Below are 25,581 nucleotides of genomic sequence, written 5' to 3'. Positions count from 1 at the left end.
CTTAATAAAGACTTTTTATTATTTTTTCTCCTACGAGCCAGGTATCTTTTAACCATCACTTTACATCACCTCACCACTCACACTTACTTCCCTCACACACATCAACACATAGTCCACTTTCAGTGCTCCTACGTAGTCGTGAGTCGTAGCACGCCGCATCCCGTAGAGGGGTGCGAAGACCCCGATGATGAAGCATGACACCAAGGGGCCTGTCAGTGTGTGAGGGGTATTTAAAACAACACTGTGTGCTCCCCACCATTGTAGGGATCACTACCACTACCAGAGTGGATTCCATTTTGTTTATATAAATTGCTAGGGGAGACAGAATCCACTTCCTCCTCTCCCTCCCTCCTCCTGTTATTCTCTTCATCTTAAATATAGTCATGTCCCAGATGCAGACAATGACAGAGTAACAGATTTCATCCTTTAAGAATATCCTTGAACTGAAACCAATTACTACTTATTTACTGTCCTGGCCATATGTTATTACAGCATGCAAAACATATGGGCACTGGCATCAGTACTATAACCGGTTTATACTCCCTATCACAAACTGTGCCACTTCAACTTGACTGCTGCATCTGTCTGACCACTGAACAGAGACACTCTTTTTGAGCAAGTCATTCTCACTGTAATATTTACAAAAATCACAAAAATATGCAATAGTTCATCATTCCTGTACTCCGTTAGTTTTGTTCAAGACCCCTGACAATCGAATTGACTTCTATCAATTGCAGAACCTAGATACTTAGTAAGTTAACATCAATGTTTGCATTTACCAATGCTAATGGTAGGATCTCTGCTTCAGTGTTCCATTTAACGTGTTTCAATCTTTCATTGTTGTCAGCAACTTTGTTCTCATATCTCATTAGGCCATCATGTTAACAATATACATTGGTATCATTTCAACAAAGCACCTATTTTTCCTTTAAATATTCCACTGTCACATCTAAGGTAAATGTCTAGCTGTTGAACTGGAATACACCTTTCGCTATTGTAACAGTGGTCTGGATGTTAGACAAGATTGCAGTTTAACCTGGTGATACGCAGATGGCAGGTCTGACACAAAATGTTGTCACTTTTCCCATAAGTGTGACAAGTTTGTTATTAGGAGGCAATAGAAATAATACAATTATTAAAACTACGAAGAACCTCTCACCGCCTAATCTCTCTCATTGCCTTTCTAGGTACCACTGTGCTTCCCAGACACACCCTCTGAGGTTTCCCTAACATTTATGATATTCCATAGTTTACACATGGTAATCTGTGCACCCTGATATATCTTTACAAAAGGTGTAAAGCCTTCTAAATACTACAAAGTGCTCCCAACACTTTGCCTTTTGCACACTTTGAGCTCATGATTTCTGATAAATCCTGCGATTGCCATTATTGACTGCCCTGCACCCACTCTGTGCAATTCCAGACACCTCCAGATACTTCCAAGTACTTATCATTTGATTTCCACTGTGTTCTTCAGCATTATGGTATAAATGACTTGAGGCGAAGTCTGATTTGCATTCCCGTCAATATGGTTTTAAGAGCAGAGTTGGTACTGTTGAACAATGCCTAAATTTGTCTTTGATTACTGGGAAGTATACAATTGCATGTCAGTTACCCATATATCTAGCCTTCATGGACCTTTCTCAAGCATTTGACTGTGTAAATCGCTCAAAGCTTCGGACCATTCTTTTGGCACAGGAGTTGGGCGAAACATTGGTACATTTTAAATATTCATAATCTTCACCCGTTTCTAAGCACCTGACCCCCAACGTTCCTGAAATTAACGGCTCTCCTTTACTGTCACTTTTATATGCGGACAACTCTGTTTTAATGGCACTCACACAGACAGCCTTACGGCGGTTAGTGCATGGTATTTTCAATTTTATGGCCACCTTAGATTTGCAAACTAATTTAAAAAAATCCTCTATTATGGCCCTTGGACCTAAGAAACATCGCTTGTCCTCTCTCTTGGCAAAAATATCAGCACTTTCTCTGGTCTAACATTTGGTGCTACTGGTTTGTGGGCCCCACAAATTGCACAAAGCATGCTTAAATGATCAAAATCTATTGGCACTTTATTCAGCCTACCACGGCGTAGTGGTGCGCTTTCGCCATTCCTGAAAATATATAAAACCCAGTGTTTGCCCACAGCGACATATGGTGCAAAGGTGTGGGGCTTCCAGAACCACAACCCCATTCAGCTAGAGGATAATAGGTTTTGCAGACAGGCTCTTATAGCATCCATCTCTTCTCCCACTTTTATTTGCCATAGAGAACTGGATATCACGCGTGCAACCTGGGGGTCATCCTGGACTCAGCGTTATCAATGACCCAGCAAGTAAACACCGTCTCCTCTTCCTGCTTCAACACCCTCCGCATGATTCGCAAGATCTACAGATGGATCCCCACCGGAACCAGAAGGACAGTCACCCACACCCTTGTCAGCAGCAGGCTGGACTACGGCAACAATTTCTACGCGGGAACCTCCGCCAAACTACAGAAACGACTACAACGGATACAGAACGCCTCTGCACACCTCTTCCTCAACATCCACCGCCACATCACAGCCCACCTGAAAGGCCTGCACAACAAGAGGATCACCTTCAAGCTCCTCACCCACGCTCACAAAGCACTCCACAACACCGGACCAGCGTACCTTAACAAACGACTCACTTTCTACACCCCGAACCACCAGCTTCACTCCGCCGCCCTCGCCACCATCCTCCGCGTCCGAAGAGCGACCGGCAGATCATTCTCCCACCTCGCCACCAAGAGGTGTAACACCCTCCCCATCCGCATGCGACAGACCCAGGACCCGCTGACTTTCAGGAGACTACTTGAGACCTGGCTGTTCGAGCAGTAGCAGCACCCCTGCCCCCCCACCCTTACTCCCCCTCCATTCCCCCTGCGACTTGAGACCCTCTCGGGTGAGTTGTACGCTCTACATATTGTACTAATTGACTGATTGATATCATTTAAATCGAGGACAATATTAAAGCTCGACCATCCCCTCCCCCCCCTTCTATTATGGCTATCTATTTGGAAAAATGAAAAGGCTTGTTTAACCAGGGATATTATCCTGACTGCCTTAGCTTTTAAAAGGGCTCTGAGATTTCCTGGCTTGCTAGGTTCGCTAAAAAACACTTACGGACGACTTTATACGATCAGGCTGCTTCCAAAAGAACACGTCTGTAGAGCCAAAAGGAGAGTGTGGCAATCTACATGCTAGCAGCTCCCACAAATATTATTGCAGGGCATATGACTCGAGCTAGGGGTCGATGTCAATGGAGCCCTCTTTTCCAGTATAGGGCTAGCATAGTGAAATATTTGCTGTGCTTCCCAATGGCCTTTAATATTGGTCTGGATTCTTTGCCGTGTCTCTGAGATGGAAACTCAGTACAAAAAATGTTGCGTTTCGTATTCTTCCTCAGCTTTTATGTTTTGTATTCCAAGCCCTTTCTGATTTCTTTTTTAAGGAAACGTCAGATTATGAACTTGAGAGGTGCACTGAACGTGCTTATTAATTTGGTGGATGAGGAGGAAACTATTAATTTGGGTGCCTATTTGAAAGCAGCTGGTAGAGCTTGTATCACAATGAACACTTTCTAGGTCTACTGCCTGGTTTTAATCATGGACCTTGTGTTTTATGCTCTTTTGTTGAGAGAGTGTAACTTTTAGCAATTGTGACATTTTACTTATGCATCCGTTTCTAACACTTTAAACATTAAATTGTATGTACTCAACTGTTTTGCACTCACTTACATGTGTACATTTGTATTTGAATAAAGTTATATTGAATTGAATTGACTTTTTTGACAATTCTATCTCTGTACAGTTTATTCCAATGTCTGTGAACTGGTGTTTAACCGCATGCGCGCTACAGGTTTTCCCGCTGTGCGCTGAAATTTGAAAATCGCGCGGTTTGTGACAAAGCCAGCTCGTCATCCGCGCAGCGCAGGTAACACCCATGACGAGCTGGCTTTGTCATCCGCAGCGAAGGGGTTAACCAACCCCAATCCCCCGCTTCCAACCATCAACTCAAGATCAGTTGCTTTATTCTTGACATTTACTAAGTGTTGCAGATTGCCAGCCTAACCATACCTTATCATTAACGTCTTTTTCCCTTCTTCACCATTTTAGGTTGCACATTTTTTCTCTTCAAACCTGTATTTCTGCCTTCCCATCTTTCCTTTTTCTTCCTCACATTTACATATACTCTCAAACCTTTTAGCCAAGCTAAGTCCATAGTGGGGTCTCCTTTTTGTAACTCCTTCCCTCTAATTATTCCACACTTACATTATTCCCAAAATGGTAATGGATATGCTACTCACATTGATCTCTAAATCCACAAACTGAGACTAAACTTTCTGGAGGGGTTTGCTTTGTCTTCTAAACTGCACAGGTGATACAGGTGCATTTCTTCTTTGAATATACAGAATTCATGCACGGGATCCGAATGGTATGAACAAGCACTCAGTACTGTTAAAACTCAGCAAGTGGCAGCACACCAGATGTCTTCTGAAATCGTAGACTGTTAGGTAACAGGACTGTGTGTGGGGTTTGTCATGTCCGACATTTTCAGAATAAACTGGCATGATCATAATTGTTAATTGACTGTATGATACATACTCCATCAGATCAACAATTCCTGTAGCCCAACAGCAGCATGATCCCTGCACCAAGCACTGTAGGGCTGGATGATTCCTCGAATCATGCAAAAGCAGAATATTGTTTTAAACTGGAGGTGGGATTTTGGCACGCTGGGATTAGAGAAGTAGCTGGCTCATGCTGGCCTCACTTGCCCTTACTGCCTAGACTGAATGACTAGTGAGACCCGTCCACCTTCTCAACCTAGAAATCTTATCAGTAATTTAATGATGAGCCACATGCATATCCGGCGTACACGAGTCATGGAGAGCCATAGTTTATGATCCAATATATCTTGTCTACATGAAGTTTCACCTGTAACATAATCAAGTGTCTCTTTTCCTCTTTATGCATGACTTATAATTGTTCCTTAAAGTCCTTCATTAACAATTCCCTTTGCACTCACACCATGTCAACTTTTCATACTTTCACTTTCGTGCACAAGCTTAAGAGCCATTTTCAAAGGGCATACATTACACCTCCTTTCTTTCTCTTTAAGACTCTATTTATTCTTTGACCGTCGTCTACTCTGTTGTCACTCTCATGTTGAACATGGTTGGCAAGGTTTTTATTGAGCATGATATCCGCTTCATTTAATTCTTAATCTTTTAGTCGACAGACTTTGCTCATTTACAAGGGCTAATTATTCAGAATAGCAAAATTAAAAGACAAGAATTTTCTTGCAGAAGTGAGAAACTGCTTGTCTCCACCCCCCTGCCTCAACTCCCGCGCCCCCCCTAAAAAAAAAAAAGAATGCTGCTTCTGATCTTAGTTCTGCTCTTTACTCCTGGCAGACTCTAGAAAACATGTTGAGTGCAGCCAGAAAAGGAAAGAAGATTAACGAGGAGGAGATTCCGCCTCCTGTGGCCAGTGGGAAGAGTGCACCACTTATCCTCCAACAGCCTGTTGTATCTGAATCAGAGGGTGAAGAGAGTAAGCCTGAAGCAACTTCAGAGAAAGAGATTGAGACAAATAATTCTGGAGAAGCAATGCACAATTTAATTCTAGCCTGCAGTCAAAGCAATGACGAGGATGTGCATGCTCCCAAAACAGGTAAGTCTGCCAAAGAGAAGATAATTCTTTGTGTTTATTAATGTACAACTATTGGCAAAGCGAGCAGGTTTTACACAGGAAAGCTTTAATTTATTTAAACATGCTTTTACTTTTAGTAGTTATCTGTGTTATTGACGAACACTATCATTTTCCAAAGTCCCTGCTAATACTCTGGCACTTTGCCAGCAAATTTCCCCACAGACATGCCCACAATGCAGACAGTTTTGTTTTATGTCACCACATATTACATGTTCTAATAATTAACAGGATTTTTCACAATTCGGCTTATTTTAAACATATTCTGGACTCATTCATACATAGTGTTTCAAATGAAGTCAGTGTCATGCAGGCCCTCCTTTTTTAGCAGTTTTTAAAATGTTTTAATGACACCAGTCAAGTTCTCAAATATGCATCCATCAAATTATTTTGACAAGGGAATGCCGCCAATTGTAATCATAACTGTACATTACTGTAATTATAGCACAGGAGTATTGCAACAGCTTATAATATTGCTGTTTATTGTTTTACAGATAATTTCTATTGTTTAAAAAAAAGCAAAGATGTGAAAAAAGAAAATTCCACAATTGACCCTCAGGCATATTCGATAATGTACAACAGTTCCGTCAAGAAACCAATTATCTCTCTTTAAGATTACACTTTTGTTTTGATAGATGCTACGTTATAGGCCTATATAAACATATTTATTCAGAATCTGTAGTTTTATAGCTCATCTGATACATCAGAGCTAGTGAATGAAGACATCCCTTTTTCACTAGATTCTTGCAGTGTACTATGCCTTCCTGTGGGCCCCCCTTTTTAATTTTCTTTCTCTCTTCATGCATATTTTAAATGGTAACCAAACATTTTAGAATTTAGCCATGTTGTCGTGAATAAGTAATGTAAGTTTCCTGTTAGCAAAAATTGACCTTATTGTAGATTACCATGTATGTAGAGGAGGAAGAAGGTCTTAGTTCCAGAATTGAGCCAACAACAGTCTTGCCGCTAGGAGTAGGTTAACAGCTTCGCAGGAGAATAAACAGTGTCCCCCCGCACCCTTCCATAGCCCCCAACACCAAGATCAAGGGGTCTAGTCAAAGGCAAATCCCTGCAATATCTTTGATATATTTTACTCTGGATAACCAGATATCTTGGACTTTCGGATTAGACAACCACATATGATGCACCTCGGCATCCTCATCCCTTCCAGCACAAGGCAGACCCCCATAAATAACTTCCAGCCTAACAAGGGTGAAGTACCATTGTGTCATTATTTTGTATGAGCTTTCTCTAAGGAGGACACACATAGAGGACTTGGCAGCCCTAGTCCAAACCTTCTGCCAAGTTTAATAAGTAATGAGACATTCCAGATCTCTGTTCCAATAGTTTGTATATGATGGTGGTTTTCCTGTGTGCAATTAGATGATGTGTGTAGAGGAGTGGCGGCCGTCTTCTTAGTACCCCATCATAGATTAAGAATTCTATGGGGAATCTCCCTCTGTTTACCTTGGCTTGTCTCTGGGTGTTACTTGCCCAGTGCCTCAGCTGGTTTAGTCTAAAGTGGATCTCCGGTGAAAGGGGTCAATACACGATCCCCTGGTCAATCATTCCCTTGTTTGAATAAGTACCCCAGACATAACAGCTTACCGTCATTGCCTCTACCAAATTTAGAATGCACTAGCCTTGGCGGAAAGCCAGGGTTATGTATAATCAGGATCATAGAGAGGGAAATGTGAGGTTTTTGTTGTTGTTACAGTGTCCTAATAATTGAGCACTGTGGCGTCCAAGAGCGACATATCTGTTCTACCAGGCCTGTCCTTACTCGATAGCCACACCAAATTGCTTAAGAGTTTGAGGGTAGGCTTCTGTCAGCTGTTACCCAGAGTTTTGTTCTGAGAAATATTGCCACTCCAAAGCCGAATACAGCTGAGTTGCAACTTTCTGTATGGCGGAGTCCTCCTCTGTTTGGCTTTCTGTACAGTGTGGAGCCAGGTATTCTAGGGACATTGAGTCTAAGGGGATCACTTACAGAACGTAGAGAAGGTGGGGCAGATAATGTATTTTTATGCTAGTTACTCGGTTTAGCCATAATATCTCAACCTTCGCACAGTTATATAAGTCTTTGCATAGATTGTCTAGTAAGTGGGTATAGTATAATGATACGCTTATTGCACTCTTTGTAAGTAGATTCCCAAATATTTGAGAGTTCATACTCCACTGGAACCCTGCAGCATGCACTGTTTCTTTACTAAGGTCTTCTTGAGCATCTGAGACCTCCATTGCAGATGACTTGGAACAGTTAACTTAGTAGTCTGAAACTTGTGAAAAGTCTTCCAGTTCCTCGAAAAGAGATGCTATTGAGGTCTTCGGCTCTGTAAGGAAGCAAAGAAGAAAAACCATATGTAGGAGGTCTGGATGGTGCTGACAACACCAAGGACATTTATGTGATCTACTTGGGTATTTGGCTGCTTGTGTTTTGGGTGTATGATAAACGTGGCACAGATAATTATAGTGCTGTAGATTAGGCCCATAGTTAGGAGTAATTGGTTTACTTTGTACCTGCAGCTCAGATGGGAATCCAGGCATCATAATGCGGCCCATGTGTCCTACCCTATAATAGGAGAATATGTTCAATGTGGAGGTCTCACCACCTGACATAAACTGTCCTAGCGAGTTAAGCTCTCCTTCAGTGTATGAATGTCCCATCTTCGGCAAACCAGCCTTCCTAAGGGAAACCATTATTGTGCACTCTCTCATTAGGGGTTGTGTGGGGTTATTTGCTAGTGATATTGCTGGTGAGTACAGGAAGGGAGATCCTACTTTCTTTCCTATGCATCCCCCAACCCAACAGGCATGGCAACTCTACGAATCTCCCTTCTGATCTGGAGTAGACCCACAGGAACTAAAGAGACTGATGTTGTTACCTCACTTTATTTCCTCTCCAGGATCAGATTTGGGATTCCTTGATCCGGATGATGCCAGTATTGAAAATAGTGGTCCTGTTCTGTGAGGTAAAAGGTTTCTAATTCAGGAACTTCAATGCCACCTCTCCCATACGTCAGAACCAGAGTTTACCCTTGTATTCTAGGTTGCTTTTCTGACCACATTTTAAGTGGAACGGGACATTCATGACAAGATAGAGAAACCTGGAGAGGACAATCTTCTTTATGAGTGCTTTATGGCCCGCCATTGACGTTGTTAGATGAAACCAGGAGTTAATTTGTTGCGTTAGTCTCTCAACGGTTGGGACGTAGTTTAGCAGGATGAGTTCTCCAGTGTCTCACTGTGGTATTACCCCCAGATACCTCATGGGATTGTCATTCCAACGAAACAGGTTATCTAACACGGGTTTCTGTATGTGTGGCGTAACCTCCCAAACATTAATATCTCTCTAATCTGCTACATCAGTTTTACACCTGGCTCCCCGACAAATTGAAGTTTATGTGTGGCGTACATGGAGAGGAGTATATGCCCTCTGGGAAAGTCGAGCCTCTATGTATGTGGCACTCCTGAAGATGTTTAGCAATTGCACCAATGGCTAATATAAATGTTAAGGGAGGGAGAATTCCCCTAGCCACTTCATATGTTTGCAGCATTATCCCGATTACTAAGACTCTCGCCACTACTTACACTGTTCATCCCAACTTCCTGTGCCATGGTTCCCAATCGATACCAATCCCAAACATAATGGAGAACATTTTGACAATATACGCCACAGGGCATGGATTGACAGCAGCCTATCCCACTAACATACAAGTGTGTAAAACCCTTAGGCATCAGGGGACCATCAACCAACAGCCAACAAGTGTTATTATGCATGCAACTGCTTTTGATACAAGCATTGTTCCATCATGTTCCTACTGTTCTGCAATCTGGAGGGTACTTGTATATTAGTTATAGTGATGTATTGTGCACACTTCTGGATCATCTTATTGGGAACGAATATGGAATTTTGTGTTGTGATCTATTCCACATCACTACCCCCCTGGGCCTGAGAAAGGTTATCGTCCTCTTGATCATTCCGGTCTTGCTGACTTGATTTGTGTACTTTGAAAAATGTCCCAACAAGTCTTGAAGGCCTCAGATGTGAACTAAAAAATGTGTACTTTCCCATCCAGCTCAACACATAGTCTCTTGTAGGGTATAACATACTTAGTGCAAAGGGTTAAGAACTTGTGCCTAGTCTCTTGCAACGTACGTGTAAACTCTGGGTAGATTGAGATGTTCAACCCTGGATATTGCAGCACATCCGGTTTACAAGCCAGTCTGAGAAATGTATCCCGATCACAAATGTTAATGATCCAAGCATCTGGAAATAATTGTTACAGTTTATCATAATTTGGGAACAAAACAAAAATGATTTAATGATTGCTACACCACAGTTTGTTTAACTGGCACCACCCGGATGAAAAATGTAATAATAATATAGACTAAAACATCTATAATGTTCCCAGAATAGTTATTAAACCTGGTGTGTTTAAGATGTAAGCCATTGAGGTTATGCAATATAAAAGTGACAGCAATCGCTGCTTTGCACATCACAGGAGAGTTAGTGATAGTATATTTAAGGACAAAACATACATAATGTTCCCTGAATATTTATTAACCCTGGTCTGTGTAAGATGTATGTTGTTATGGGTATGCAATATAAAACTGGTGGTCACCTCTGCTTTCTACATTACAGTAAAGTGATAGTTCAGCAAAGAACCCCTCATTGCAAAGTTGGATGAATCACACCTACTCCAGAAACAACTAGCAACAGTAGATGACATCAATTAATGTGCCCGGTGCTTTTACATGTCAGTTCAAAGTTTGACCAAATTACAGAAGGCCTCATATTGCAAATTCTAGATTTGAGTTATGTCTACAAGTAGTTGGTAAATATCTGTCTTGTGACAAAGCCTTTGCAGACCCAGGACTTGCAGTCTGACCGACACTTACAAATTCAACCTTACCAAAGACTCCCTGGGCATCCCTTCCTGTGACTGTCACAACCCACGTTTACCCCTTAAGTGCTAGTTGCCAGTCAGTAGTGCACATAGAGTCTCACTCAGTCGTTCAGAATATGGATTAGTGTGTGAATGGCAGCAGGCAAAGCAAGGATGAATCGGCCTATCCCTCGACTGGAGACCAGAGGGAGAGACCTGAGAAGTAAGTCAGAAGGTGAAGATGATGGCAACTTTAAGAGCACTTTTTCCTACTGAAGGTACTATCTTTGTGATCCTCTACAGATCATACCGGTTCTTATCAGATAGCAGCATTAATAGTGACACAACAAAGAGAGCGAGAGAGCTGCATGTCCAAAGCAGTATCTTTTTCATTGATTATCTGCATAGTTGCAATCAAGACTGATGATTATTGCATGTATCCAAATAGGGAGCATTCATGTACAGACAAACTTTCCAAATTTCCATCCTTTTCCGAATTCAATTTTGATTGAGCTAGTAAAGCAATTTTACGACCTCTGTTTTGTGTCAGAATTTTTAGTTGGTGGGCACTTTGATGTGTTTGTGGAATTTAGAAACATATGTGACCGGCCTACCTTTCACAAGGCGTCTATTTCATGTTGATCGTTTGTATAAAGGTTACCAGATTTTATTGTTGTTTCTAGATGACAGAAGTACAGATTCAAGAGCTCTTCTGGTTGCTAGACAGAAGGAATATAAGATGGCCGCACTGAAAGCTAAGCAACAAGGGAATATTGAAAAGGCTAAAGAGTATATGAAGACTGGCAAGGTATGTAGTATTCTGAAAGAATAAAGGAAATAAACACACTCCTCTTGTTTGTGTATCACCCATTCACTCTGCAGTTGAAAATTAATAATTAATAATGCTAGTGGTTGAGGGTAGTGATCCAGGCACATACTTTCTCATTGGCTCAAAAATCCACTCGCATAGCCAAGAAGTGAAAAAAACTTAAGGCACTTACTTTTTTTTTTTTAAAAAAAAGCTTGAATTTATACTCTTCCATTAACCATCTTTCCAATCAGTTAATTATGAAGTGTCTATCATCTGGATACTGCTTTGCTTAAAAGGCCAGTAGATGGAGATTAAAATAGACTGAGAACTGCAAGGTAAACAAACGGTTTCCCTTGTTCTTAATATATTAATTATTGATCTGATTACTATTTGAGTAAAAGTTTGAAATTGTAGATTTACGACCACAGATTGGGCATTCGCAGGGACAACTGTTTTGGGTTAATGAGTTTAGATGACAAATTAATGTTGTTTCAATTAATCTGTTTGTTAGGTGTTTGTTTATTTATAGTGGCCAAAATACTGTGCTATGTTTTATTAACCTTTCTCTAGTGAAATCCTGAGGATGTTTCTCCTGAAACACACCTTGTTGGTATGGAGCTTGATCTTGGTGTCGATGGGCACTTCATAATGATCTGTTTGGAAAGATTATTAACGGAAGAGAAGAAAGTGACGTTTTTTTCAAAACCTTTTTTAAGCAAGCGCCTAAAGATTCTTTCATTTATCGCATATGTGCTGTGAATGGATTTGTGGCCCAATGAGAAAGTTACTGTTTGGACAAATAAAGCAAGTATATATAGCAACTGTATATATTTGTTTTGAAATGGTCATGGGTGACTTGTTTTACAGTTATAATTTGCCACTAAAAGACTGAACACAAATGTTATTAATACACGCTTCTCAATTGTAAAAGCTGTTCAAAGACAACCTTGGGGCCCATTTTTTTCCTGCAATTGCTTATCTTGCTTGACAGCCCTGAGACTTTTATTTTTTGTCACTAATGTATGTTCAGTTAAAAAAAATCTGTGTTCACTGAGCAACACAATCCCATCTTTTCCAAGTTTGGATTTCCAACATTAACATTCTGGACAAAGCGGTTTGAAAAAAGCCAATTTACTCTGCCAGATAGTTGACAGAGTTTACGAGCATACAATGCCTAATTTCACTATTTGTTGTGTTATAGGTGGCAGGGTCTTGTATGGCAGGAATGGCCTTGTGTTGCATATTTGTTTTTAGAATGTTAATACAACAAGTCCCACTGTAGTGAAGATAAGAGCATGTTGTTCGTTGAACAAAACTTTTTGAGTGCTGAGGAAAAATAAATGTTTACTGGAATTACAACGTAAATGTAATTGTTTCGAAGATGCGACGCCAACTGATCACATTAGGATTTCATATTCTCCAGTAATGGGGTATCTTTCATAGATTCACATGCTTGAAACATTCCCCGTCGTCGGAGTCCCACGGTACATAAAAATAGCAATAAATATGCATGAAATAGCCATAACATAGGTAAATTAGAACCAGGAAGTAAAACAGCTAGAAGTTAATAGGAAAAAATCTTCCACTTTCATGACTCGTCCAAGTCATTATATATAGTCCAAACTACAGCCAATCAAGCAACAGCATCCTCCAGAATGTTCGTCCCACAGGCTCAGGCTCTCAGATTTTCCAGCACAAGTGTGATATAAGAGTAAAAGAGCACAGAAGAGCCTTTGAGGGTAGGTGGGTGAGTCGTACGTGAATCTATGAAAGATACCAATACTGGAGAACCACAGTTTACAACTCTTGTTTTTCTCCAGTATTGGGGTATCTTTCATAGATTCACATGCTTGAATCAGAGTAGAAAGGAGTAATTCCATAATGATGCTTGTGAGATCATCAAAGAAAGAAATATATATATGTATATGTATGTGTAGATATATATGTGTATGTATATATATATATATATATGTGTATGTGTATATATATATATGTGTATGTGTATATGTGTATGTGTATATATATATATATGTGTATGTGTATATATATATGTGTATGTGTATATATATATATGTGTGTATGTGTATATATGTGTATATATGTATATATATATGTGTGTGTATATATGTATATAGTGATGTAATATGTGACGTCATGTGTGTGAATATATGTGTGTATATATGTGTGTACATGTGTATGTGTATATATATATATATATGTGTGTCTGTATATATATATATATATATATATTGATGTGTGTATATATATATGTGTGTATGTATGTGTGTATATATATATATATATGTGTGTATGTATATATATATATGTGTGTGTGTGTGTATATATATATATATATATATATATATGTATATATATGTGTGTGTATGTATATATGTATATATATGTGTGTATGTATATATATATATATATATATATATATATGTGTATGTATATGTATGTATATGTATCCTCACCGCTTTAACTCTCTCCATGCCTTGCTGGTGAGCCTGGGTAGATCCGATCCCTCGGAATAGAAAGTCTGCGAAGCAGTTGCCAAACACTCCCAGGCCAACTTGAAGTGCGGTAGCCTAAGTAACGCGCCTCTGGCTAGGGCGTAATATATGACACCACCTCCTTTGAAAAAAAGAGCAGAGGCCACAATGGGGGACGGCTGGAGAGCACCTTTATTCACGTGTTTGCAGAGGCGAATGCATTTCGTCCATTTCGGCCTTCATCAGCGCCCACAATGATCAGGTGACTATTCCCACCAACGCTTGATGTATGTCCTGCCCCATGTTGATTGGTCATGGACCAGCTGTGAGGTGGGCGTGTGCGTTCAGGATTGTTGAGGTGGGCGTGTGTGTTCAGCATTGTAAAGCGTGAGAATAGCGTCCAATACGTAGAAAATGTGTGGCGTCTGAGTACGCAGTCGGATGACGTTGACGCGGCGAGTGGCGTCTCAGTGCACCACGCTGTGTTGTTGAAGTCTGTGGAAGTACGAAGATATGCACAGCAGGACGGCTGTGCCACAATAGCAGACTGTGAGGCCACACAGCAGGCACACACGCTGAACGTTGGCGCGACATCAGCGGATGCATAGGCACATGCTGCAGACATTCATTTTCATACCCGGAGCTGCAGACATTCATTTTCATACCCGGACAACGTCGGGTCGGGCCGCTAGTATGTGTATATATATATATGTGTATGTATATATAGGTGTATGTATGTATAAATATGTGTATGTATATATATGTGTGTATATATATATATATATATATGTATGTATATGTGTATATATGTATGTATTAAACACACGCAGGTAAGCCAAAAACGGAGTCAAGCCCAAGGAAAGCTGAATGACACTTGTAGTTTATTTCACCTCTTGCAAGCAGACAAGTGAGCAGGAAAAGTCTTCAAAAAAAGGTTCATGCAAGCAGCCAGACGCGTTTCAGGATAACTACCTCCTTTCTTCAGTGGCTTTCTGCAGAGGAATGACAAGCACTGATTCAATGCGCACATTTTGAAGTTCCAATCACCTGTCCAAGTGGGCGTGGCTCTTTGCAAAGCCATCTGGGCATTGTAGTGCAGTAACGGTTTTCCCCTCGTGGGGTGGCTTGAAATCCCCTCAGAATTCGGCTTGAAATAATATCCAAGTGGAGAGAAGCATTCTCCCATCTCCTGTCTGCCCCGCTTTGCTGTGGTGAAATATGTGTTGCAGCGCAGCGACACCCTGTAATGGCGCCACGCTCTCCTTCCTCCCGATGTTGCAGGTAAAGAGTCCAAAACCTGCACAGGCACGCCTTCTGGCGCTGGGCTGTCCTCCACGGCCAGGCAACGGCCGTCTATTCATTAAACACACGCAGGTAAGCCAAAAACGGAGTCAAGCCCAAGGAAAGCTGAATGACACTTGTAGTTTATTTCACCTCTTGCAAGCAGACAAGTGAGCAGGAAAAGTCTTCAAAAAAAGGTTCATGCAAGCAGCCAGACGCGTTTCAGGATAACTACCTCCTTTCTTCAGTGGCTTTCTGCAGAGGAATGACAAGCACTGATTCAATGCGCACATTTTGAAGTTCCAATCACCTGTCCAAGTGGGCGTGGCTCTTTGCAAAGCCATCTGGGCATTGTAGTGCAGTAACGGTTTTCCCCTCGTGGGGTGGCTTGAAATCCCCTCAGAATTCGGCTTGAAATAATATCCAAGTGGAGAGAAGCATTCTCCCATCTCCTGTCTGCCCCGCTTTGCTGTGGTGAAATATGTGTTGCAGCGCAGCGACACCCTGTAATGGCGCCACGCTCTCCTTCCTCCCGATGTTGCAGGTAAAGAGTCCAAAACCTGCACAGGCACGCCTTCTGGCGCTGGGCTGTCCTCCACGGCCAGGCAACGGCCGTCTATTCATTAAACACACGCAGGTAAGCCAAAAACGGAGTCAAGCCCAAGGAAAGCTGAATGACACTTGTAGTTTATTTCACCTCTTGCAAGCAGACAAGTGAGCAGGAAAAGTCTTCAAAAAAAGGTTCATGCAAGCAGCCAGACGCGTTTCAGGATAACTACCTCCTTTCTTCAGTGGCTTTCTGCAGAGGAATGACAAGCACTGATTCAATGCGCACATTTTGAAGTTCCAATCACCTGTCCAAGTGGGCGTGGCTCTTTGCAAAGCCATCTGGGCATTGTAGTGCAGTAACGGTTTTCCCCTCGTGGGGTGGCTTGAAATCCCCTCAGAATTCGGCTTGAAATAATATCCAAGTGGAGAGAAGCATTCTCCCATCTCCTGTCTGCCCCGCTTTGCTGTGGTGAAATATGAATTTTTGAAGACTTTTCCTGCTCACTTGTCTGCTTGCAAGAGGTGAAATAAACTACAAGTGTCATTCAGCTTTCCTTGGGCTTGACTCCGTTTTTGGCTTACCTGCGTGTGTTTAATGAATAGACGGCCGTTGCCTGGCCGTGGAGGACAGCCCAGCGCCAGAAGGCGTGCCTGTATTTCACCACAGCAAAGCGGGGCAGACAGGAGATGGGAGAATGCTTCTCTCCACTTGGATATTATTTCAAGCCGAATTCTGAGGGGATTTCAAGCCACCCCACGAGGGGAAAACCGTTACTGCACTACAATGCCCAGATGGCTTTGCAAAGAGCCACGCCCACTTGGACAGGTGATTGGAACTTCAAAATGTGCGCATTGAATCAGTGCTTGTCATTCCTCTGCAGAAAGCCACTGAAGAAAGGAGGTAGTTATCCTGAAACGCGTCTGGCTGCTTGCATGAACCTTTTTTTGAAGACTTTTCCTGCTCACTTGTCTGCTTGCAAGAGGTGAAATAAACTACAAGTGTCATTCAGCTTTCCTTGGGCTTGACTCCGTTTTTGGCTTACCTGCGTGTGTTTAATATATGTATGTATGTATATGTGTGTGTGTATGTATATGTGTGTATGTATATATATATATATATATTTATAAATATAAATCAAGACCAGATAAAATACGCATATATATCTGTATCAACATCAACGTTTCCCAGCAGGGAAGGACGCCATGTGAGGGTTTACTCAAAGTCTTTTATTCAGGCTTCTGTCAAACGCGTTTCAGAGCTTTTGGCTCCTTGCTCACCAACCTGATCTGTATCAACATACAAATATATATAACTATAAAAGATCTGTATATAAGCACCTTAGAGGAGGAGGGACGAATAGAGGCTCACCTTATTTAAAAAGATTACGGAGAACCGCTTGCCCCACAGACTTATCTGCATTGCGCATAACGTGGGATCCTTCCCCGGATTGGGAATAAGGGCTATTTCTGCCATGCCATTGGAGGCCGTTTGCCCCTCCGTGTTAGAGAAAGAGTTGAATAGCCGCAGGAGATAGGGCTGGATTTGTGTTAGGAACTGGCGATAGAAGGCCAACGGAAGGCCATCCGGGCCCGGTGACTTTGCGAGAGGGAGGTCTTTTAGTGCTGCTACCAGTTCCTCCGCCATGAGGGGTTCCTCCTGCTGTTTGGCGTGATGGGGGAGAACAGGGTTCCATGGGCATTGGTCTAGGATAACGTTGATCTGGTCTTGGGACAGCTCGTCTGCTGTGTATAGGGCTGAACAATAGGTCCGGAAGGCCTCGTTCTTGACCCTTTCAGTGGTGACCCTCTCTCCATCAGGGAGCTGGATGTTAGCTATGTGGCCTTCACAGCGCGCGCTCGCAGGCGTTTCGCCAACAATCTGCCCACTTTGTCCCCCCCTCAAAATGGTGTTTTTTTATATTTCTTTTTATTAAACAGTTTAGACAAAAATCACATCAAGTGATTACAAGCAAGCAACTTCATTGTTTCTTACTACCATCATTAACATTTCAATATAGGTCACAGCTATCATACTGGTTAAATCATAGGGTTTCAAGAGTTTCAGTGTTGATCTGTCGACAAGGTGGGAGACAGATGTCACCTCTGTAGCCATTGCACGCTCCCCACACCTTTCTCTATTTCCCAGGGCACCCTCTGGCCACGTAGACTGACTTTTCTTTATACATGCACCAGTCTAGGTCCTCTTCCCACCTCCTCAATTGGGGCGGCTGGCTTGCTCCCCACTGCTGTTCAATGTTCCTTTTTGCTATCATGTTTTCTAAAGTTGCCCATTGTGTAGTGTATGGGTTCAGATCTGTAGGCTCCGAGACATTCAGTATACCTACAAGCCTCTGGCTGCATGTCTACCCCCAGTACTTCCCGCAGTGTGTGGTGGATATCCTTCCAATATGATTGTATCTGCTTGCAGTTCCATAAGATGTGGATGAACGTCCTTATTTACCCACACCCTCTTTTACACTCTCAGCTCTCTGCCTTTCCCATCCGGACCAGGCAAGGCCCTGTGACATAAGTCCTGTGTAATATTTTGAGTTGCTCTAATCTCAGCCTGACCTGGATTGCAACTTCCAGCGGGGAAGAGATCGCCTCTTGCCAGTCCTCATCATCAAATTCTAAGCCATCACTGTTCTATTTCTCCCTGAGGGCCTGTAGTAGATCTGCCATGTTATTGATCAGTTTCCTATAAATGAGAGAAACAGTATTTTCCGGGAGGTGCCCGTCTAGCACTCTATCCTCAAGGGGAAGGATTCTGGGAGTGTTGTGTTACTTGGTATCTGAGTGAGCAATGCATGTCGGATTTGGAGGTATCGATAATACTCAGTGTCTGAAGTTGAAGTTGAAAGGAAGAACTGTCCCCTCCCACCAGACATCTTTGATTCGTGAGATCCCAATGAGGTCCCATTTATCAAAGCCCTTGGATTTCCAGAGTCTCCCCAATTTCTCAGAACCCCACAGTGGAGTAGCCAGAGTGAGCTTATTGTCCCATTTCAGGTGTTTGTTTGCCGCATGCCATACTTGGATGGAGTGTGCTGTAGGTCCAGTTAGTGGAAATCTACCGGATCTGGCGTATAATGCTCTGCTGTAATCTCCTCCTGGGAGCAACCATCTATCCATGGGGTATCTGGGATCATCTGGGCGGCCATAGGTCCAGTGGTTGATAGCCGGGAGTTGCGATGCCCAATAATATTTCTTTAGGTCGGGAAGACAAATGCCCCCATCGTAGCAGTTAAGAATTACCTTGGAAAACACAATGCGTGCTTGCTGTCTAAGAGAAATTACTTTTGGAGACTCTCTATTTCTTTAAAGTAGGATGCTGGGTCAGGATCCATCGTGTTTTGAAGAGCATACAAAAAACTAGGCAGGGTCAGCATTTTGAAAAGGACCACCCTGCCTAACATAGAAAGGGGAAGGGACCTCTAGTGTGCGACATCGCTCTTAAGCCTCTGTATGGGCGGATCTAGATTACGGGGAAAGCGGAGCTTCGAATCCAGCGTCACATAGATGCCGAGGTATTGAAAGCCTTCAGGCGTAATCTGGACCAGGCAGCTTTGCGGTACGATGGGCGGGTCACCTTGAAGGACGTAAACTACTGACTTGGGCCAGTTTACTTTGAATCCAGAATGTTTCCCGAATATTACCAGTATGTCGAGGAGACCAATCAATGATGCTCTCGGAGAAGTTATGTAGAGGAGAATGTCATCCTCATATAAGGATATCTTGTCATTCCACGGATTACTCGGTCTTGCCTGATCCAGGCCTCTAGTGGTTCCAGTGCCAGCGCAAAGAGAAGCGGAGACAGGGGGCAGCTCTGGTGTGTACCCCTGCTCAGCTGGAAGTCTGGGGATTTGTGGTTGTTCACTACCACTCGGGCCATCGGGCCGGAGTACAGGAGACAAATCCTGTTCGTGAATTCCGGGCCAAAGCCTAGTTTATTTAAAACCGCAAATAAATACAGCCACTCAACCATATCAAATGCCATGGTGGCATCTAACGATACTAGAGCAGCCGGTTCCAGTATGGTGGGTGCTCTGCTGAGTACTCCATGTAGTCGGCGCAGGTTAAGGGCAGTATTACGATGTGGCATGAAGCCCGATTGGTCAGGGTGAACCAGAGTGTTGATGGCTTTAATCAGACGTGTTGCCAACAATTTTGCAAGGACTTTAGGCTCCACGTTTAGTAGCAATATTGGCCTGTAGGATGCGCAGCTGGTCATGGGTTTGCCTTCTTTGTATATGACAACTATGTTGGCCACTCATTGATCATACAGGAGCATTCCCTTATCTCTTACTCTCCGACAACATAGAGCGGATATAGGGGGCAAGCTTGTTTGGCCTCAACCTATGTAGTTCAATAGGGATGCCATTGGGCCCTGTTGCCTTCCCTGAGTTTACTCTCCTGATTGGCTGTGCCACTTCATCATCTGTTAGTGGGTATTCCTGATACTTCCTATTTTCGTCTGAGAGTGTGGGTAGCCTAATGTCTTTACCCAGCTCGCTGTTCTCATCTTCAGAGAACCCGCCGGCCGTGCTATACACCGTACGGTAATAGTCTGCTATGGCCTGCGGGTCCGTTCTGGAACTGGAGTCACCTCCCTGTATTTCTGGCACTAGTCGCGAAGCCCACTCTCTTCTGTCTAGCCATGCTATCAGCCTTCCTGCCTTATCCCCATGTTCGTAGATCCTGTTCTGGACCCCTCTACTTTGTGCCCTGGCTCTATCCCTGGCGATGCTATTAAACTTATCCTGCCTCAACTTCAGGAGGTGAAGTTTTTTTGGGGGTTACTGCTTGATCGAATTCTTCTTCTGACTTCAATACTTCCTCCTCTGCCTTCTCTAGATCTGCCTGCCTTTCCTTCTTTTTCCCAGCAATCAGGGAGAGCGTTTCTCCCCGGATGACTGTTTTGTATGCCTCCCATAGGGTCTGGGCGGAATCGTCCGTGCCCTCATTTTTCTGAAAATAATTATCAGTGGCCTTGGGAATGTTCTTCCGGGTGGTCGTGTCTTTCAAATAACATGGGTTAATGGGGGCCACTCTTCCGACGCTTGTGTGATCTAGCTACACTTTCATTGAGACAGTAGAGTGATCTGAGATGCCCTCCCCCAGGCGATGAATCTCTCTGATAGTGTGCTTGTGCCGCCGGGACAAGGATGTAGTCAATGCGTGAAATACTACAATGTGCGCCCGATACGTTGGTGTATTGTGCCCTTTCTGGGTTAAGTGTCCGCCATCCGTCCACCAGCCCCACTGATTCTAAAAGGTCTGGCAGCCATCTCTGAGCGGGTCTGATGTCACGTGGTGGATATCAGTCTAGTTCACCGGACATTACTGCATTGAAGTTTCCTCCATTATCAGGAGGCCTATTGGAAATGAATATGTCTTCGAATATGTCTGGAGGCCGGGCGGAACGTAAATTGAGACGAACATGGCTGTCTTCCCTTCCCATTGGCCCGAGACCCCAATATATCTACCTTGTGTGTCTGACCAAGGGGCCTGTATTGTGAAGGGGAATGAATTCTTGATTAGTATGCCAACCCCTTGTGACCCAGAGGTGAATCTCGCATGTGCTACCAGTTTATACCCTCCCCTAGGACAATATAATACAATATATTGCAAGGCCATACATTTGTTTCCGACTAGGTGTGTTTCCTGTAGAAGGATTACATCTGGGGTGTGTCTTCTAATAAACTGGATGACCATGCCTCGTTTGATCTTATCCCCAGTCCATTTACATTCCAACTGAGGACTCTAACCCCTGACTCTTGTTTAGTGCTCATCATTATTCCTCTTTGGAAGTCGCTCTAGCTCTGCTTCTCTGTTAGATGGTGTTGAAAAACTCAATTATGTGAACAATTCAAATCTAAAAAACTTTACATGCCCCTCCCAACTCCCCCCTCACCACCCTTCCCTAATTCCCTGCTCGCTGGGCTTTGAACTGCCCATACTCTAACTTGCAGAGTGCCTGTCTCCCTATGTGGTACTAAAAATAGAAAAGTGGGGCACACAACCTCCCCCCTGACCTCTCCCACCCCTATCCGTAGTGGTAAGCCTTGCCATCTTGCTGATCTATCTTCCCGGCCTGGGTCGTCAATACTTTCCTGGTTCCCATTTTCCGGACAGTCCTATTAGAGTCTCGGCTCCCCAGCAGAAGCCCGGTGAGCAATGGGACCCTCTCACCACGGCCCCCCATCCTTCCCTCCATCCCTCCACCTCCGAGCCCCCTCGCCACAATGTCAAGCTAGTTGCTTTCAACGATTCTCCGGCCTGTCTGCCGCCACATAAGTATTATCAGCAACCAGGTCCCCCATCCGCTGCCTCTCGCGTCTCGGCTGGGACCAGCCTAGTGTATTTATGCCCCCTGTCAAAAATGGCGTTGTTTTAACGCTAGTAGGGCTCTCTCAGCCTTATTAGTGCACAGAGAGCGGAGTTGTCCCCTAAGATTTGAAAGGCGGCGATTACACGCGAGTGTGGGGTGTTCCTGGTCCTATCTCTAGGTCTTTACTATCCTTAGAGAGGTTATCTTCCAAGAGATGGGCCTCTTGTGCCCGCGCAAATGTCAGGGATGTAATATGACAGCGGATCGTAGCCTTAAAGGCATCCCACACTACTGAGAAGGGCGTTTCAGGAATATTAATTGCAAAATAAGAGTCAATAGCAGTCCGTATGCTTCTCACATCTACTGGGTCCCGCAAAGTGTGCGGCGGCAGACGCCATCGCGGAGTACGAGAGGGACAATCGGCAGGGTCCTGCAGGAGAAGTTCAACATGAGCATGATCAGAGAGCGAGATTACGGACATGGAGGCGGAAAACATGTCTCTAATCAAAGCGGGGAGATAAAAATATAGTCAATGCGCGAGTACGAGCGATGGACTTGCGAATACTACGAAGAATCAAGCGTCTCAGGAGAGTGGTAGCGCCAGGAGTCCAGCAAACCAAGGTCCACTATTTGCCTTCTGAGGGCCCCTGTCCCGTGCGAGGAGGCTTCACTTAGGATCCCATGCCAGATTAAAGAGACCCCCCTAAGATCAGCGAGGGGGCGTCCTGTGGCACATGGTCCCGTAAGGTCGTTAAGAGATAGGAGTCCTGCATCTGGTTGGGCGCCTACACATTACACAGTGTAAGGAGGCGTTGTCCAATCCATACCCCAGCCCTGATGAAGCGGCCATCCAAGCTACAGAAGACCCTGGATTACCCCTGCCTGATGCCAGCTCTGCTAAGGATTGCCATTCCAGCCGTTTTGGTTCATGCCGTAGCCCTGAATTGGAGAGGGTATTTAGGGTGAGGCATGCGAGGAGTATCTGCTTTTAAAAGGTGGGTTTCTAGAAGAAGGATAATGTCTGGATTGTGTTGTAAGAGGTAGCGTCATGTTTGTTGCCGTTTGTTGGGAGAGTTAAGTCTCTTAACATTAAGGAATACAATCTTCAGAGGGCAAGGGACAGCCATAGTTGTGTCCAGACCCAAATTAGTCTGTCATGCCACTGTAGAGAGCAAGCTGGGGTAGGTGGAGAAGGTGCAGGGGCTCGTCACTCCTAGCTAAGGAAGAGCACCATCAAAAAGGGGTTTCCCGCCTGCCGCAACCTGGGGAAGAAAGAAAGTGAGAAAAGAAAAAGAGACGAGCAAAGATGTAAAGAGACAAAAAATAGGTAGCCAATGTTGGCCAACCAGGCCACAATGTTCTGTTCCAGTCACGGGTCAGCCTAGACCACATGGTTCGGGTGATCCCCGGGATGTCACTCTCTCAAGAACAGATGGTGGGCAGGCTGTCAGCCGCTCATGGGATCTTCTAAGTGGGGGGGTTCCAGCTCCATCGACACTGCAGGTAGGGAGCTGGGGTACAGACGAGTCCGTAGAGCGAACACCAGTCCCAATGGGGTCAGGGACATCTTCCAAAGGCAGCACGTGCAGTCAGTTGCAAATGTAGGGTTTCAGTCAATCAATGAGTTGGGGATCGGGAGTTTGCTGCGGACTTATCCCCCTCCAGGGACCTGATATGATGGATGATGTCGTTCTTGGCTTGCGTGGTGGAGTGTTCATCGTAAGGCGGCGATAGTCTATAGCGGCGTACAGTGGACCATGATGGCCTAGCGGGTGCCCGTGTGAGAGGCGGGAGACGTGCAGGACTGGCAAGCGGCGCTTGAGGAGAGGCGGAGAAGCTGCGCTGCCTCTTTATAGGACCTTATCATCCGGTGCTTGGATTCCCATTGGAAGATCAGGGCAAACGGTGGCCCCACTGGTATGAGATGCCCATGCTTCGCAATTTATCTGTCACAGGTTTAAAATCTCGGCGTCTTCGCAGGGTGTTAGGTGCAAGGTCCTGGAAAATCTGGATCTTGATCCCATTGTAGACGAGATCCAGCTTAACACACGCCCCCCTGAGTATAGCCTCCTTTTTCGGTGAAGAAATGGTGCCAGGTTAGGATGTCTGGGAGAACGCCCGGCCTGCCAGTGGGGCCAGAGACTCGATGAGCCCGGTCCAGGGCCGGCGGATAGGCATCGTCATCCCACCAGACCTGGTGTAGGAGCTGCGCCACGTAGGTCATGATGTCGTACCCCTCTGCCCCGATAGGAACTCTCCGGATGCGGAAGTTGTTCAGCCAGCTCCTATTTTCCAGGTCCTCCTGCTTCAGTTGCAGCTCGATGTGTTGTTCTCTAAGGTGGCCAGGCGCTGCCAGAGTTGTTCCTCGTCTTCAGTTCGGGCATCTACGGTCTTTTCCAACCCATCCACTCTTTCTACAAGGTCTGTGACCTCCTTCTTAAGCTCCCGGACACAGGAATGGACCTCAATGCGCAAAGTGCCTATTTCATTCTTAAGTTCTGAAATGAAGGTAGTCATAAAAGCTTGCGTGACAGGCGGCGAGCCCCCTCCAGTCTGTGAAACCGCCAGAGCCAATGCTCCCATCTTGCCCCACATCGCGGCGACAGGATTGTCTTTTGGGGCTCCGGCTGAGTCTTTTCCTGCTTTAGTGCGAGTCATCCCTTGTAGATGTGCAGCCTTCAACAGTGCCAACCGTAGGAACCAGCGGGTGGTCGAAGGGTTGCACGAGAGGGGATCCGGGCATCAAGCGCACTAGCTTTGCGGCCGCGGATGGAGATTGGGTTGTGTTGCTTAATGCTCAGCAGCAACATAGGCGGTGTGCGAAATGAGATGTGCCAGGTTACCCCTCGCAGGTATGGCTCGCCACAGCTCCCTGTCCATTCAAATGGCGCGCTACCTGGAAGGCCAGTGAGGATCAAGGTGTTCGGGCCGAGATCAATGTGAGATCACATTCAGCCACTCGGGCGACTAGCCAGGGGATGACAGTCTTAGAGGCCCGGGGCCATACAGATCAATTTGTCTCCACTCAAGGCTGACAGGTCGCGGTGGTCTCCACTAGCCCGCCACACTCTCCAGTGGTAAGGGGCATGCAGCGCACTGTCGAGGCGGTATTAGGGCAGGTTACACCGTGTACTATACATAGGGAGCCCCAAGGGCTGCTGGTCCAGTCTCCGCGTTTCGAGGAAGGTAATCCACCCGGGAAGGATCCAGGCAGTGGGGCAGTTGACGGAACTGACCCGTACGGCCAACAAGCAGACGAATGAAGGCCACAGACCGTGCAGGTGTCCCAGCGAGGTCAGCACCACCAGCACCCTAAGGGGGGAGTATCCACAGCAGGGAGGTCGATTTTCAGGGCCCCCCTTCGTCTGCTCAATTGGGTCCTCAAAATATCATACCAGGCCCGAGGAAGGTGCAGGTCGTGCGGGCCACGTGGGGCAGCAAGGCGCAGGGGATACGGGGGGGATGTGGAGGGGTGAGGCAACAGGAGGCGTC

At 44.7% G+C, this 25,581-nt stretch overlaps 1 protein-coding gene across 1 annotated transcript in view; it reads left to right on the top strand.

Moving 5' to 3' along the window:
- The window catches only part of CC2D1B (coiled-coil and C2 domain containing 1B), a 555,234-nt gene that overhangs the window by 182,108 nt on the left and 347,545 nt on the right, over positions 1-25,581 (top strand). Inside the window, exons 7-8 of the mRNA XM_086925080.1 lie at positions 5,442-5,700; positions 11,309-11,433. Of these exons, the coding sequence (XP_086781206.1) occupies positions 5,442-5,700; positions 11,309-11,433 (384 nt within the window). The remainder of the gene's footprint in view (positions 1-5,441; positions 5,701-11,308; positions 11,434-25,581) is intronic.

This window comes from Lissotriton vulgaris, chromosome 1_1, assembly GCF_964263255.1.
Source record: "Lissotriton vulgaris chromosome 1_1, aLisVul1.2, whole genome shotgun sequence".
Lineage (NCBI taxonomy): Eukaryota > Metazoa > Chordata > Amphibia > Caudata > Salamandridae > Lissotriton > Lissotriton vulgaris.
This window is presented reverse-complemented; position numbering and strand designations above follow the sequence as displayed.